The following is a 16,669-nucleotide window of genomic DNA, read 5'->3' as shown; positions in this document are numbered from 1 at the left end:
GATTGGAAAAATTTCCCATTGAGATTTTATAGCAGTGGACGAGGAGTGACCGGTTCCTCTAAAATGAATGCTTCTTGAGCTTTGGGGGTTTTTGTTAAAACCCCAGCCTTATTGCTTAAGGCCCTTCCCACATTTCCTGACCGCTCTTAATATGAGTGCTGCACTTTGGCAGGACACTGGGCATGAGAGATGGACAGATTTTCAGGCCCTTATTTCCTAATTCATAGTTAAGAGAGTCTCCATAATGAAAAACCTCCTGAAGGACTGCTGCCAACCCAAACCTGTCTTTTCCATCAGTGATATGCTGCCCTTTGCAAGTGTCCAGGGTTATCTTCAGTTTGAAAATGCAGTATCTAGGTACTGTGCCTCCTCTAGAAGCCAAGCATGAGCTCCGCCATGCACAGGAGTATATGTGCTCATGCGACTCAAGGTCCAGTAGGGGAGGCAGATCAAAATCAAAGAATCACTCCAAGAAGAGTATGCCACAAATGCTAGCGAATGCTATGGAGGAATCACTAATCATGGGTTTAAGGCTCAGTCATGGCAAGTGAACATTTTTTAATACCTACACCTCATCCCCCTTTGACCAACATCTGTCTAGAACAGCCGTGGGCAAACTACGGCCCGCGGGCCGGATCCGGCCCGTTTGAAATGAATGAAACTAAAAAAAAAGAGACCGTACCCTTTTATGTAATGATGTTTACTTTGAATTTATATTAGTTCACACAGACACTCCATCTATGCTTTTGTTCCGGCCCTCCGGTCCAGTTTAAGAACCCATTGTGGCCCTCGAGTCAAAAAGTTTGCCCACCCCTGGTCTTGAACAAGGTCTACAAATCAAACTCCTCCCCACTCTCTCCCTACTCCCAATTCCCAGCTCTCTGAAATAAATGAACAATCCCTATTATTGTGACAGAAGAAAGGGAGTATTGACAAGGTTTTCACCCACAATTCTTCCAGCTCTCCAGTTCCCCTCCTCCCAGCAACACCCACCCATTTTCTTTTAAAGAGTTATTTTGGTTTCCAAGGGCAGATAAATGTAGAGAAGCTCCTATTTCTTTCTCAGCATTAGCGGCTGTTATTGTTTCTGTCTGGGTGACCTCTTTCTCTTCCTGCTGTGTCAATTACCACAGGCTGCTCTTAAAAGGCAACGGCCCCTGTTGCTCTCTAGCAGGGAGGGGGCATTTGTAAATAGAGTTCAGGAATGTCAAAAGGATGACCTAGATTTGCAGCCCCGGGGGAGAAACTAGTCCCTTTGAGTACCCTATATAATCACATATCGTCTGTGCTTGACGTGGGGAACAGGTGTATGGAAGGAAAGGTTAATTTCACAAAAATATGTATCATTACTGAGGGAACCACTACTTAAGAACCTCAAGGCCAAGCAAATACTAGTATATTGGTTCTAAGTCCTCAAATTACAGACTGTTTCTTTGATGCCTGCCTACTCATTTTTAATCAAAGAAAGTGCTGCATCGACTTTTCTCTAGATTAGTAATGAATTTAACTCTACAAAAGATACCCAAATATAAATAGGCCCAAATTTTTTCATCTTTCTTCAAGGGTTTGGTGCTTATCCAACTTTGTTTTCAATTCCTTCTGAAGACATGTAGGTAACATACAAAGATCTATGGGAAAGGTAGATGGGTCACAGGCTTCCAGAGCTGGAAATGAAATTAGAGTCCATCTAATCCTAACCTCTCATTGGTTTTATTGTTGTTTTTTTGACCTTCTCATTTTTCAGATGGGAAAATGGAGGCAGAAAGAGGTGACATGATTTCACTAACAGTGGCAGTGAAGACACTAAAACCCAGCTCCTTGACTGCCAGGTGCCCACATGATGACATAATTAACAGACATTGGGATAAAGTGGGCTTCCTATTAGCATTTTCCTCTTAACACCCAGGGCTTCTCTCCAGTCCCAAGCCCTGCCTGGTACTGTCAATTCCCTGCTGTGATCCACAGGAGAGACTGAGCTGTGTTGGCTCACTCTTCTCCCCTCTTCTCTAAACTGCACTTCCTTTGGGGGAACACTCCATGTGGTTCTGCTGAGGCTTAAAACCACTATGCTCTCCCCAGGTAGGGTGGGCACCCAGGCTGGGCAGCCAGTCCTGGTACCCTACGTCTCTGGGCACAGAACTCCATCAGGTAGTAGGCACAAGATCCAGAGATAGTTGGAGTTGTCTTTGTGAGCAGGATCTGGATATTGTGAGAGGTTTTTCTCTTCCCTTTGTATATCACAAGCCATGAAGATGGAGGCTTTGGGCTGCCAGAGGCTATCTTTCCTACTGTGTCAAAAGAACCTGCCTAAACAGAAACGAACAGGCAATGCTCAAAAAATATACCCATCTATCTATATATAAAAGGCCTGTGGTCGTGATGCCATAATGCCGTCACGACCAAACGAGCAGCGGCTCTTGCAGCGGGTAGGGTGCAAGCTACTATCGGCAGAGAGCTACAAGTGGCAGAGGGCGAGGCAGCCAGCTGAGACAAGCGGAAGCGAGCTACTCGCGCATGATTTCATGCGTGCTGGGCCTCTAGTCCTATCTAATAATAGACAAACATGGTAATTGACCATACTTTCGCTACGCCTCCCATGGGCTAATCAGCATGATATGCAAATTAACCGCCAACAAAGATGACGGCTAATTTGCATACTGCAGGCAGGGCAGGACAGCACCATCGCCACCATCTGGGCCTGCTATCTGCGACCCGGGGCGGCAGGCGTCTTTGTGCGACCGGACCCGGGGCGGCCGGGCGGTGCAGCAGCGATTGGCCAGTCCGCCTGGCCTCCATCCGGGCATCCCATGTACGACCTGACCCGGGGCGGCGTCCCAACCCCAGGATCAGCCCTGCCATGTGCACAACCCGGGGAGGCGGGGCAGGCACCGAGGAATCAGGCCTGCCATCTGCCACCCGGGGAGCAGGCCTAAGCCAGCAGGTGGTTATCTCCCGAGGGGTCCCAGACTGTGAGAGGGCACAAGTGGGGCTGAGGGACACCCCTCCCACACCCCCTCCCCCGCGAGTGCACAAATTTTTGTGCACCAGGCCTCTAGTCCTATCTAATAATAGACAAACATGGTAATTAACCATACCTCCACTACACTTGCCATTAGCTAATCAGGGTGATAGCAAATTAACTGCCAACCAAGATGGCAGCCAGCAGCCACGCAGCTGAAGTGAACATGAGGCTTGGTTGCCCCGGTGATGGAGGAAGCCAACGTTCTCCACCTGCCGCGGCCTGGCTCTGAGCCTGAAAGCAACAGCTCCAAAATGCAACTATGTTTCAATTATAGAAGCTAAACAAACCCCAGATACCTGCTTTCAGCCAACTGGCCTTGGAGCTGGAGCTGCAACAAAGTTTCAATTACAGAAGGTAAATAAATCCCAGAATAAAAATAAAAAATAAAAAAGGAGAGACTGGGAGCTTCAGTTGCAGGCTTGGCCTGCCTGAAAACAGCCCTCCGCCCCTAATCCAGGCTGGCCAGGCACCCCAGTGGGGACCCCCACCCTGATCCAGGACAGCCTTCAGGGCAAACCAGCCGGCCCCCACCTGTGCACCAGGCTTCTATCCTATATAGTAAAAGGGTAATATGCAAACTGACCCTAACAGCAGAAAGACTGGGAATGACTGGTCACTATGACACACACTGACCACCAGGGGGCAGACGCTCAATGCAGGAGCTGCCCTCTGGTGGTCAGTGAGCTCCCACATGGAGGAGCTCTGCTCAGCCACAAGCCAGGCTGATGGCTGCCAGTACAGCGGTGGTGGTGGGAGCCTCTCCTGCCTCCTCAGCAGCGCTAAAGATGTCCGACTGCAGCTTAGGTCTGCTCCCCACTGGCAAGTGGACGTCCCCCGAGGGCTGCCAAGCTGCCAGAGGAATGTCTGATTGCCAGCTTAGGCCCAATCCCCTGGGGAGCAGGCCTCAGCCAGCAGATGGTCATCCCCCGAGGGGTCCCAGACTGTGAGAGGGCACAGGCCGGGCTGGGGGACACACCCCCCCCCACCACCGAGTGCACAAATTTTTGTGCACCGGGCCTCTAGTATATATATAAAAGCCTAATATGCAAAGTGTACCCTTGGGAGTTCGATCGATCGCTGACATGCACTGACCACCAGAGGGGTGGCGCAAAACAAAGGTAGGCCCCGGCTGAAAGCCAGCAACCACTAGGAACCCTACCAGTGCATGAATTTCATGCACTGAGCCACTAGTTTATAATAAACACATTCCTCTTTTATGGGAAATGCCAGATCTTTGGAGTCTAATAGGAGGGGGGGGAAGAAAAGCAGTCAGAAAGCAAAACTCGGGTTTTTGCTGTAGTCACAGTTGTGTTGACTTTTGGAAAAATAAAAATTTGTGCAATAAACGATGTGCTCCGTAGGCAGAGACTGTGGGTTTGAATCCAGATTCTATTGCTCACCAGCTATGCCAGCAACTGGAATTAAGACCTTAGCTCCCTGGGCTGATGTGAGGACTGAATGAGCGAGCTAAGGACCTAGCTCAGTGCCCAGCTCCAGGAAACGTCAGATCCCTTTGGTGTGTCCAAGCAGTACTTTTTGTGGACTGGGCTTCAGCCTATTAAAACTGATTTGTTCTCTCCCCAAGACTCCTTAAGGCAAAAAAGAAGGCCAGAGAATGTCATCTGATATTTGGAGATATATTCAGAGGGAAAGGAAATTACTTTTAGTTCACTTTCAGGAGATGGTTGCTTTCCTTCTTTCTTACTGAAACGTTTTCATTATTCAATTCCACCACACATTCTGGTCTTCCTGGTGTGGAAAGTTGTTTTATGGGACAAAGTACAAGATGAAAAATCATTTTGTCATTAATCAAATCACAGTTACTGGTCATCTTTTTTTTTTTTAATGTGTGCTTTTTTTTTTTTTTAATTGATTTCAGAGAGGAAAGGAGTGGGATAGAGATAGAAACATCAATGATAGAGACAATCATGGATCCACTGCCTCCTCCTCCTACTGGGGATAAAGGCCACAACCTGAGCATGTGCCCTAACCAGGAATCAAACCATGACACTCAGCCACTGAGCCGCATCAGACAGGCAGGTGTTACTGGTCATTCTTAAAGGCTCTCTTAAATTATATATTACTAGGGGCCCGGTGCACGAAATTCGTGCACTGGGTGTGTGTGTGTGTGGGGGGGAGTGTCCCTCAGCCCAGCCTGCCCCCTCTCACGTCCTGGAAGCCCTCAGGCGTTGACCCCCATCACCCTCCAATCGCAGGATCGGCCCCTTGCCCAGGCCTGACGCCTATGACAGAGGCGTCAGGCCTGGGCAGGGGACCCTCATTTACCCCATCACTGGTTCTGCCCCCAGCCCAGGCTTGATGCCTCTGGCCCAGGCAACAGGCCTGGGCAGGGGACCCCCAGACCCCTCCAATTGCTGGCTCTGCCCCTTGCCCAGGCCTGATGCCTCGGCCAGAGGCGTAGACCCCCATAACCCTCCGATCGCCTGATCAGCCCCTTGCCCAGGCCTGATGCCTCTGCCAGAGGTGTCAGGCTTGGACAGGGAACCCCCATCTTCCCCCGATCACTGGTTCTGGCCCCCGCCCAGGCCTGAGGCCTCTGGCCCGGGAATCATGCCTGGGCAGGGGACCCCCATCTCCCTCTGATCGCTTGCTCCACCCCCGCCCAAGCCTGACGCCTCTGACCCAGGCTTCAGGCCTGGGCAAGGGGACCATCATATCCCCCCAATCCCCGGCTCCGCCCCCCGCCCAGGCCTGATGCCTTGGCCAGAGGAGTTGACCCTCATCACCCTCCGATCACCAATCACCGGATCAGCCCCTTGACCAGGCCTGAGGCCTCTGGCAGAGGTGTCAGGCCTGGGCAGGGGACCCCCAGCTCCCCGTGGCTGGAGGCTCCGCCCCTGCCCAGGCCTAACCCCTCTGGCCTAGGCGTCCGGCCCGGGCAGCAGGGACCCGCAGCTGCAGCGGCCCCGCGATCGTGGGCTTCGCTGTAGGCCTAGGCAAGGGACCCCTAGCTCCTGGGACTGCCAGCTTCGACCGTGCCCAGCTCCCATCACTGGCTCCACCCCTACTTCCTGCTATCACTGGCCAGGGCAGAAAAGGCACCTGATTCTCCGATCATGGCTGGGGGGCAGGGCAAAGGCCGCCCCAGGGCCGCCTTTGCCCTGCCCCCCAGTTCTTAGCTCCCCCCTGGTTTTCCGATCACTGTCAGTGGCAGGGGGCTTCTTCCTGCTTTCCCTTTCGCCTCCCTGCATTGTGCCTACATATGCAAATTAACCGCCATCTTGTTGGCAGTTAACTGCCAATCTTAGTTGGCAGTTAATTTGCATAGAGCCCTGATTAGCCAATGAAAGGGGTAGCTCGTACGCCAATTACCATTTTTCTCTTATATTAGTGTTGATACTCAGTGCCCTTCTAGTATTCAGAAAAAAGGTCTGAAACTTTCCTCTTCTATCCAAATTTGAATCCATTTTACATTGCCTACCTGGAAATACATCTGTTTAGACGTGAAGTCTCTACTGAACTGCGTAAAGCAATTTCTATTTACTGGGGTAAAGGAAGCAACTTAATAACAATTCTGGGATGCCACTCTATAGAGCTGGGAAATGATATAGCCTTTCAAGGTATAAAAGAGATCATGGTAGATAGGTTTGAGACACAGGTTTCCTTAGGTTTAACTTCATATGTAAGAACTAAAAAGCGAACAAGCTCATGCATCTTTTTTTGTTAATCCTCACTCGAGGATATTTTTTCCACTGATTTTTAGAGTGGAAGGGAAGGAAGAGGCAGTGGGGGGGGGGGGGGGTGGAGAGAGAGAGAGAGAGAGAGAGAGAGAGAGAGAGAGAGAGAGAAACGTTGATGTAGTTGACTCCCACACGTGCCCAACCAGGGTCAGGGATGGTACAAGCAATCCAAGTATGTGCCCTTGACCAGGAATCGAATCTGCAACCGTTCAGTGCAGACTGGTACTGTAACCACTTAATCACACTGGCCAGAGCAAGCTCATGTATCTTTTTGAAACAGGGAGGATTCCTCTATTTCACAACGTTTCTGATAACACCACCTTCTCCTATTTGCACAGTGTGAGCTTACTGATATACAAAAGGTTGTGGATTGGGAAATTGTAAGGTACCAGTAACAAAAGCAGAGACAGGCCTACCTGGTGAACATTAGACTTGTGGGCTTATAGAGTGTCAGCTGAAAATCAAATGCAACAGGGAGTGCAGCTCCATTAAAGTAAAGAATGCAGGCATTATTGAGTAATGATGTCTGTACAGTCATTCTAGGTTTTTCAGACATAACATTGTTTGCTAAGTAAATACATTAGCAGACCTCTGGAAACATAAATCCAGAGTGCAAAAACATACGCCAGTTAAACCAAAATATATTTCCTTTTGTTTGATTTTATTACTTTTTCAAGATCCACTCCAACCACTTAAAACCACACATCCCCCCCCCCCCAAAAAAAAACAAAACAAAAACCCCACACATCCCATACCTCCCAGAGGAAGGGAAAAAAAAAAGGCAAAAACCTGGAAATTAAATAATAATATGGTTCAACCTCAATCAGGCTTATATGCCCATTATGCAATCTGAGCCTGAGACTTGTATGGCTACCAAAGCCTTGAGCAGAATAGATACTACAGAAATGTAGGTAAGACAACAGTGTACCAGAAACAGAGAAAATACAAAGCTGATTAGATTGCTTTTTCTCTGGAATCTAGTTTGGTTGAAAGATTTGGCGCATTTATCCCTAAGATCAAATAGTTAAGTTCTGGCCCTAACTGGTTTGGCTCAGTGGATAGAGCGTCAGCCTGCGTCCCAGGTTTGATTCCGGTCAAGGGCATGCACCTTGGTTGCGGGCACATCCCCAGTAGGGAATGTGCAAGAGGCAGCTGATTGATGTTTCTAACTCTCTCTCTCCCTTCCTGTCTGTAAAAAATCAGTAAAATATATTTTAAAAATGTATTGAACTGAAAAAAAACAACAACAACAAAAAAAACCAGTTCAATTCTGTGCATAAAGTTTCGGAACACTGCTACCTGAGTGGAAGGATAGAATGAGGAAAAGGGGAGCATGTGTGCATATGGATCTGCGCATGGATGTGGACACACTATTTGCTGACATGACAATTCCAAATGAAGCCCCCACCGTGGCAGAGGAGTCAACAGGTGACCTTGCAGCCATTCTTAGGCAAATCCAAATCTGGTTCAGGAGACAAGTGGTTGTCAGAAAAGTGTTACCTGGTCATGTCCCTCCCTTTATCCTTCAGGCAGGTGTCAGGCAGGTGTCCTGGCCAATTCCCAGCCCACCTACTAGTTTCCCTCACACCCCCTTTCCTTGTTTTAAAATTAAGTAGGTTAAAAAAATTAAAAGCACAAAACATAAGCACAACTGAACAAACTTGGGATTCAGAAAGAACCACTACATGAACTAATGGCAAGAATAGAGCTATAACTTTCCCAAACTAAACAGCAATTGATTGTACCATCGCCAGATTTCTACGTAGGCTCAGCTTTAGACAGAGGGGTTGCGTTGTGCAGGCTACACTGTACTACCTTTGGAGTTGAAAACACTCATTTATAAAATCAAGCTGGAATTTTTTCTCTACTTAAAAAAAACAACAAAACTCTGACAGCTGTTATACTTCTCTTCAGGAAAACAAAATACGCTCCATAATCTCCTATTATCTTCATCTTTTAGAGACAAAACAATATTTGGACTTCAGCTCTTCTTACCTCCATCCATTTATATGAAACTTCTCCAAGGTTATAAGCCATGTGGAGAAATGTCTCCACAGTAGAAAAACAACATAGTGCTTTATTGAAAAAGGAGAGAACAGCGGCTCAGATGTCAGTAGCAAAGGTTTTCACTCATACTTGGAAACTCTTTGGGGTTAGCCAGGGCTCCACTGCCCCCTACTCTTTGGGGAATTTTTTTTTCTGAAAATGCTGCCAATTATACCACTGTCAGGTCATGCAGCCATACCATAAATCCTAGCTATAAGGAAGTAAATGAAAGAAATTACTAGAGGCCAGCCTGCTATTCAGGGGGTCTCAGGCTAACACCACACCTGAAGATCAGGTCCAGAAGGTCATGTTGCCACTTGAATGAGTCACAGGAGTAACTCAGACTACCAAACTCCCAGGAGACTGCAGGGCAGTCTGTTAGGAGGCTGACAGAAATTAAAGTTTTCTTTCTGGACTTAAATCTCAGAGCTATAGGTACTTTTAAAAAACTGGATGAACAAATTTTAAATATAAAATAGAGACACTTCAATCTTAAAATTCAAACAGAATATGGAAAACATCTACACTAATAAAAGACAAACATGCAAATTGACTTACCTTTGCTATGCCTTAAGCCACGCCCACCAGTCAATCAGAGCAACTATATGCAAATTATCCCAACCAAGATGGCAGCCGGCAGCTACAGAGCTGGAGCAAGCAGGAAGCTTGGTTGCCCCAATGATGGAGGAAGCCAAGCTTCCTGGCTCTGTACTCCACTCAAAGCAACAAAGCTTCAATTACAGAAGGTAAATAAACCCCAGATACCTGCTTTCAGCCTGCTGTGGCCACGGAGCTGGAGTGAGCAGGAGGCTTCCCTCCCGCATGCCGCGGGCGGTTCTGAGCTCCACTCAAAGCAACAAAGTTTCAATTATAGAAAGTAAATAAATCCCAGAATAAATTTAAAAAAAGAAAAAAGAAAAAAAGGAGAGGCTGGGAGCTTCTGTCGCCGGGGGACTTGGCCAGCCTGAAAACGGCGCTCAGCCCCTCACCCAGACTGGCCAGGCACACAAGTGGGAACCCCACACCCTAAAGGGAGTGTGGCCAGCCTGAAAACAGCCATCAGCCCCTCACCCCGGCTGGCCAGGCACCCCAGCGGAACCCCCACCCTGATCCAGGACACCCTTCAGAGCAAACCAGATGGCCCCCACCCATGCACCAGGCCTCTATCCTATATAATAAAAGGGTAATATGCAAACTGACCTTAACAGCAGAACGACTGGGAATGACTGGTCACTTTGACACACACTGACCACCAGGGGGCAGACGCTCAATGCAGGAACTGCCCCCTGGTGGTCAGTGCGCTCCCACAGGGGGAGCTCTGCTCAGCCAAAAGCCAGGTTGATGACTGCTAGCACAGTGGTGGTGGGAGCCTCTCCTGCCTCCTCAGCAGCGCTAAGGATGTCCGACTGCAGCTTAGGCCTGCTCCCTTCTGGTAAGTGGATATCCCCTGAGGGCTGCCGGACTGCCAGAGGGATGTCTGACTGCCCGCTTGGGCCCGATCCCCCAGGGAGCGGGCCTACGCCAGCAGGTGGACATCCTCCGAGGGGTCCCAGACTGCAAGAGGGCATAGGACGGGCTGAGGGACCCCCCCAAGTGCACAAATTTTTGTGCACTGGGCCTCTAGTCTATAATAATAAAAGCATAATATGCAAATCGACTGAACGGCCAAACAGGGGAATGACCATCTGGATGACCTTCCAGATGAAGCCAGGGCTGCGAAGGCCTACTCTTGCATGAATTTCATGCATTGGGCCTCTAGTCTATATAATAAAAGCCTAAGCCATTGTTACGGTGGAACAACCAGAACCGGTCACTATGATGCGCACTGACCACCAGGGGGCAGACGCTCAATGCAGGAGCCATCCCCTGGTGGTCAGTGTGCTCCCACAGGGACAGTGCCGCTCAGTCAGAAGCCGGGCTCACAGCTGGCGAGCGCAGTGGTGGTGGTGGGAGCCTCTCCCGCCTCTGTGGCAGCGCTAAGGAGCAGCGAGCCGAGGAGTAAGAAGCCTGCCACTAAGGAGCAGTGAGCCAAGCAGTAAGGAGCGAAGGATCCCAGATTGCAAGAGGGGTCCTGGACTGCAAGAGTGCTCAGGCCGGGCTGAGGGACCCGCCTCTCCCCTTGCCTCCGCCCGCCCCCGCCCCCGCCCCCCCCCCCCCCCCCCCCCCGCTCAGTGCATTCTACAGAGTGAAAACACTCAGTCTTTTCCTAATAGATACTAGCTAGTGTTCCCACTTTTCATTAATATTTGCTAAAATAAAATCTATGTAGCAGGCTCTAGAGTTTATTATTTGTTCAGGATCAGAATGAAACCAGAAACAAATAAAGGATTAAAGCAAACTGAGCAGCTGTTTAAAAAAAGACTACATACACTTAAAATAAGATTACACACTTTAATCTGATTGATACGGAGGAAGTAGGGAGGACATGAAAGAACTTTTAGCTCTGCTTTATGCATAACCAGATGCTCCTTTTCCAAAAATACACTAAGGTTTTAAAACCACATTTTATCAGAATACATCAGGAAAATACTATGTGTAATTCAAGAAATACACTATTTGCATAAGAAAATCATCATGGGCAATAAAAGACTAAACAAAACAAAGCACCGGGGTTTGGAGCAGTTCTAAGGTGAGTATCTCTACAGAAATAGTGTAAATGCTATGGAAACATGCTAATGAGGACTGGTCCATATTTTATCATTTTAAAACATGTTTCTTTGGAAAATGGCAATAGTGTCTGGGAGTGAAGCTGTACTTTTAGACACCCAGCTTATTGGCCTGGGTGAGGACAACTTTGAGAACTGGCATGAAAGCAGACGTCTCGCTGAAGTTGCTGGTGCTGACTATGTGGGTGTGGATGGTTAAGCCTTCAGAGTAGTTCCGTGTTTCAATGCTCCTTGCAATGTTGTGTAAACCATTGATGATTGTGGGTGAAAGCTGAAATAAAGATGGAACCAAGAGAAGTAATTAAATTAGGGGAGAATCCCCATGAGATCCTCTATCGACATTAAACCATGATATTTAAAAGGAGCTTAATATAAACATTATAAAAAATATATAAACCATTTAGCACTTCGAGAAATAGTTTTTTAGACCAAGCAACACTTAAGTTATAAAACAGAACCAGAGTTATTTTTTTTTCTGTCCTAGTGCTTTCATTTATAAAGCCAAGCTATTCTAAAAAGGAATGGAGAGGTGGGGACAAGAGACCAGACGACTCTTTTTCCTACTGTTGGCTATCTTCATAGTTACAACACATTAACCTGCTCCTCTGTGGCTACGTGTGACTTCGCCTTTATGTAATAGGTGTGCTAGAAGAAAAGGATCAGGAATCTCAGACTAAGAAAGACTACAAATTTGGTCTCTGGAAAACAAAGTATCTTCCTACTCTGATTTCTTTATTCAAGGGACATATAAAACAAACAGAAGCCCAATTACCTTAACAAGACAGTTTGTCCCCAAGCACACTACACGCAGTGCTGATCAGATGCTTATTTTAGCTACTGGGAATAAATGACTATCATAAATCCTTCTTTTCCCCCCACAAACTTACTGTCTGTTCCCTAAGTTTATCATACAGAAACTCCAAGCGTTTGTTGGCATCATCTAGCTTCCTTTTGGTTTGCTGCAGGAGAAGAAAAACAGATATGTTATATTTGAACATTAACTTTTATCCAAAAAAATTGTCCTATCTCATTTCACTAAACCACACTCATGATGTTCAATAGCTTCATTTTATAAAGAAAGGGAGGCAACTATGCTGAGAAACTTGATCATATTATTAGGGCAGAGGTCAGTAATCTCTTAATGGGAGGAAGGCGAGAGGATGAGCCTCTTCCTTCCATGGCACAGAGTACTGGCTGGATTTCATGTGGACTGCAAGCTCACTGGACAAGGTGTGTGCATGTACTGGTGCACTATTTACACAAGCAAGAGGCAGGGCCATCTGGAGGCAGCAATGGGTCAGTGTACTACAGAAAAGAATGTCTAAGTACAATTATTATAAATTATGGGTGCTAGAAAGCAAACATATAAGTGAACTAAGATCTTGTTTTAACTTTCCAAAAATATTAGTTATTTGGTATGTTTAATCCTGCCTCTTTCTGAGCCTTTAAAACACCAATAAAAAAAAATTAAAATTATCATCTGGTAACTTAAGACTACAAAGAGGGAAGTAGTAAAATTAGTTCTTAAGTTAAGGAGATTCCCCCACCCCACCCTAATATTACAGGTACAGTGAGAGAAAATTACTCTAAAACCAAAATGGCGCCGAAACTGGTTTGGCTCAGTGGATAGAGCGTCGGCTTGCGGACTGAAAGGTCCCAGGTTCTATTTCGGTCAAGGGCATGTACCTGGGTTGTGGGCACATCCCCAGTAGGAGATGTGCAGGAGGCAGCTGATCAACGTTTCTCTCTCATCGATGTTTCTAACTCTCTATCTCTCTCCCTTCCTCTCTGTAAAAAATCAATAAAATATATTAAAAAAAAATAAATAAAGAAAGGAAAAGTTGCCAATAGCATGGAAAGTAGAACGAAGCTCTTAAAAAATAAATAAATAAATAAAAATAAAACCAAAATGGCCATAGCCAGTTTGGCTCAGTGGATAGAGCGTCAGCCTGTGGACTGAAGGGTCCCCAGTTCCATTCTGGTCAAGAGGACATGCCTAGATTGTGGGTTTGATCCTCAGTAGTGTGCCTACAGGAGGCAGCCAATCAATGATTCTCTCTTATCATTGATGATTGGGGGTCAGGGCCTGCCGGCCAACCTCTTGGTCCCTCCCCCTACCAGCAGGCTCTGATCACCTGATGGCGAGAACGGGGAACTGGGGGTGGGTGGTGGCAGGGAGTGGGGCTGGATGCTGGTAGTCAGGGAATATGGCTCTGATTGAGGCCAGGCCTAGGGACCGTACCCATGCACGAATTTCGTGCTCCGGGCCTCTAGTATTTATATTAAAAAAACAACTAAAATGAAAGACTTAAAAACAACTTAATGATCTACATTATGCAACAGCTTTAGACCTGCCACGGTTCTTCAATATTTACTGAGTGCCTACTATGTGCCATGCTGGGGATACAGACTTATGTCTCATGGAGCTCATATTCTATTGGGTAGGAAAATATACTAAATAAATAATATGTTCCATGGCAGATGGTGATGAGTGCCATAAAGAAAAGTTAACAGGGTGAGGGGGCTGGAGGTGTTGGGAGTGGGGGTGGTAAAGAAAGGCTGATGGCTAATGGGACATTGGAGCAGAGCCTGGAACAAGTGAGGAGTGAGCCATGCAGTTATGTGGGGGAAGAGCTCCAGGCAGGAGCAACAAGCACAAGTCCCTAATGCTGAGATGCTCTGGTATATGTGAGGAAGGAATGTCAGCATGTCAGAAGAGGAGAGAGGAAGAGATGAAACCACTGAGAATAACATCACAAACTAAGTTGTGCTGCAAAATTCCTTTGTGTTGTCTGGACATAATTAAAGTGAAAATAGGAATAAAGTCATACTATAAAAATGGTTCCAACTGCCCTTGGCCAGTGTGGCTCAGTTGGTTGGAGCACTGTCCCATGCACCAGAAGGTCGCGGGTTCAATTCCTAGTCAGGGCAAATACCTTGGTTGCAAGATCGATCCCCGGTCCCGGCATGTTGGAGAGGTAACTGATCGATGTGTCTCACATCAATGTTTCCTTCTCTCTCTCTCTCTCTCTCTCTCTCTCTCTCTCTCTCTCTCTCTCTCTCTCTCTCTCTCTCCCCCCCCCCCCCCCCCGACCCTCTCTAAAATCAAATTTTAAAAAATGGTTCCAACTACTGATTGAAAAGGACTTGTGTGGAGGGGAACCTTTATAGTCCCTGTTCAAAGTTAATCTCACATAGCCCAAGGGGGCAGGGGCAGGGGTAGCTGGGCAAGAAAGGATATTAGAACTTCTCTCCAACTAATTACAGAAATTACTGGAACAGTTTGTCTTTTGTGGTTCTCTTCTGCCTAAGGCTCCTGTGGACCCAGAAGGAAGATGGCATGGTGACCTAGAAGTTACTGAGCTGGGCCATGAACTCTGTGTCTTCCCAACCTCTCTATACTGATTCATGCCTGAAGGAGGACTGGAGTTTTCCCACATATTTTATGGAGATGCTTCTGTTTTTGAATGACTGGGGCCTATTTAGAGGTGTGCATAGCGGATAGTGTTTACCTGGCTATCAGCTTCACCTCCCTCTCTGTACTAGCTTAGTCATTTGGTTAGAGGTCATCCAGTGCACCGAAGGGTCATGGGTTCATTTCGCAGTCAAGGCACAAAGCAGGTTGCAGGTTTGATCCCGTTAGGGCGAGAATGGGAGGCAACCCATCAATGTTTTTCTCTCTCTCCCTTTCCCCTCCTGTCTCTCTAGAATTATGAAAAGTATATCCTCGGGTAAGGACTTAAAAAAAAAGTCAGACACTAAGGTTTACATTAAACCTTCCCTGCCTCTGCTTTCCCAACACTTTGAGTTCAAGGAATTGCTTTCCAAAAGACCAGCAGAAGGCTGCACACATTAATACTCAATGTTGATGAAACAACAAATTCCAGAAGCTGTTTTTCAAGCAGACAAGTGGCCAGTGGCTAAATAAGTCTATTCAATGTTTTTTGGCAGAAATTGAAATTTCATCTAAAACAAAACTGGCTTTGTGGAGTTTTTGTTGTTGCCAATTCACAGGCATCCTTTAAGTAAACTAAATAAAATCAGTTGCTTTAACTATGAATATGACTCCAATATCTACAACATTTAACTATTTTTAAGATCTTTGCAAAGTTATGTATAAGATTATCTACTTTTAAAAGCTTCGATGTAAACTCAGAAAGAGATCCAAGCCTGAATTTCCTGCACACCACTATTCTGTTCTATTCATGTGCCAAGCGTGAGGTTTGCTTATTGATAAGAGGCAGTACACACAGTGGTTGAGAGCATAATTTCTGGAGCCAGCCTCGGTTTGAATGCTGGCCCTGACCTGGGTTGTTACTTACTGCTTTTTGCCTTAATCTCCTCATCTGTAGAATAAAGCCGACAACTCTACCCACCATGAGGTTGTTGTGAGGATTAAATAAATATATATAAAAAGTATTTAAATACATTTTTATATGTAAAGCGAACTATGGTAAGTGCTACTAGCTTTATTATTTTTGTAGAAACTTTAAGATATATCTTGTAAGATGTTAAGCAGTAATTATAGAAAAATTTAATAAAGGCTTATTTTAACTGGGCAAAATATGAGAAAAAATACATACAGGATCTGTGGCTGAAGAGAGGCAGCGCTGAATAAGATCCTCAAATGTGGTCTTTAGAATGAGGTGCTCATCTGGAATAGGTTTCTTGGTAATTTTTTCTGCAGGTAAAGCCTGCACATGCTGGAAGAAATATACCACAAAATGAGTAGAAATGACCAGAAATTACCTGTATACACAAAGCCCTGAAACCTTGCGATACAGAGAAACCAACTACCTTATAGACAGGCTATTCAAAACCAAATGAAATTTAATATACAAAATCACTGAGATGAGTAAAAATGAAAATCAGATATCCAGAAGATATAGCTACTCCTCCTACAGCTTTGATTCTTAAAAACAGGATTGGATATAAATTATTTACTTAATTATGGAACATATATTGATCATTATTGTATATTAACCAATGGGAAGTAGAGCTATGCCAGTAAGAAATAAAAAGAACAAGGCATTTAAAAAGTTGGCCAGTTAGAGCAGTTGTTTACTCTGCATGTTGGCTCATTTTTGTTTATCCTGGCATTCTTCTATTCTTTGGTTTACTTTTAGAGCAGTGGTTCTCAACCTTCTGGCCCTTTAAATACAGTTCCTCATGTTGTGACCCAACCATAAAATTATTTTCGTTGCTACTTCATAACTGTAATGTTGCTACTGTGA

At 46.1% G+C, this 16,669-nt stretch overlaps 1 protein-coding gene across 48 annotated transcripts in view; it reads right to left on the bottom strand.

The window, feature by feature from the left end:
* Positions 1-11,146: 11,146 nt before the first annotated feature.
* The window catches only part of SEC31A (SEC31 homolog A, COPII coat complex component), a 90,008-nt gene continuing 84,485 nt past the window's right edge, over positions 11,147-16,669 (bottom strand). For 47 of the 48 annotated variants that reach the window (XM_059666845.1, XM_059666855.1, XM_059666673.1 and 44 more), the window contains 3 exons: positions 16,019-16,138; positions 12,323-12,394; positions 11,147-11,706 (listed from right to left, as the gene is read on the bottom strand). In XM_059666845.1, the coding sequence (XP_059522828.1) occupies positions 11,527-11,706; positions 12,323-12,394; positions 16,019-16,138 (372 nt within the window). In that variant the 3' untranslated portion in view covers positions 11,147-11,526. Of the gene's footprint in view, positions 11,707-12,207; positions 12,395-16,018; positions 16,139-16,669 lie in introns of all 48 variants that reach the window. The other variant, XR_009448820.1, reaches the window with a different exon arrangement.

The sequence above is a fragment of the Myotis daubentonii genome, chromosome 1 (genome assembly GCF_963259705.1).
Source record: "Myotis daubentonii chromosome 1, mMyoDau2.1, whole genome shotgun sequence".
Classification (NCBI taxonomy): domain Eukaryota; kingdom Metazoa; phylum Chordata; class Mammalia; order Chiroptera; family Vespertilionidae; genus Myotis; species Myotis daubentonii.
Note: the sequence above shows the minus strand (reverse complement) of the source record. Positions and strands in the feature narration are given on the sequence as shown.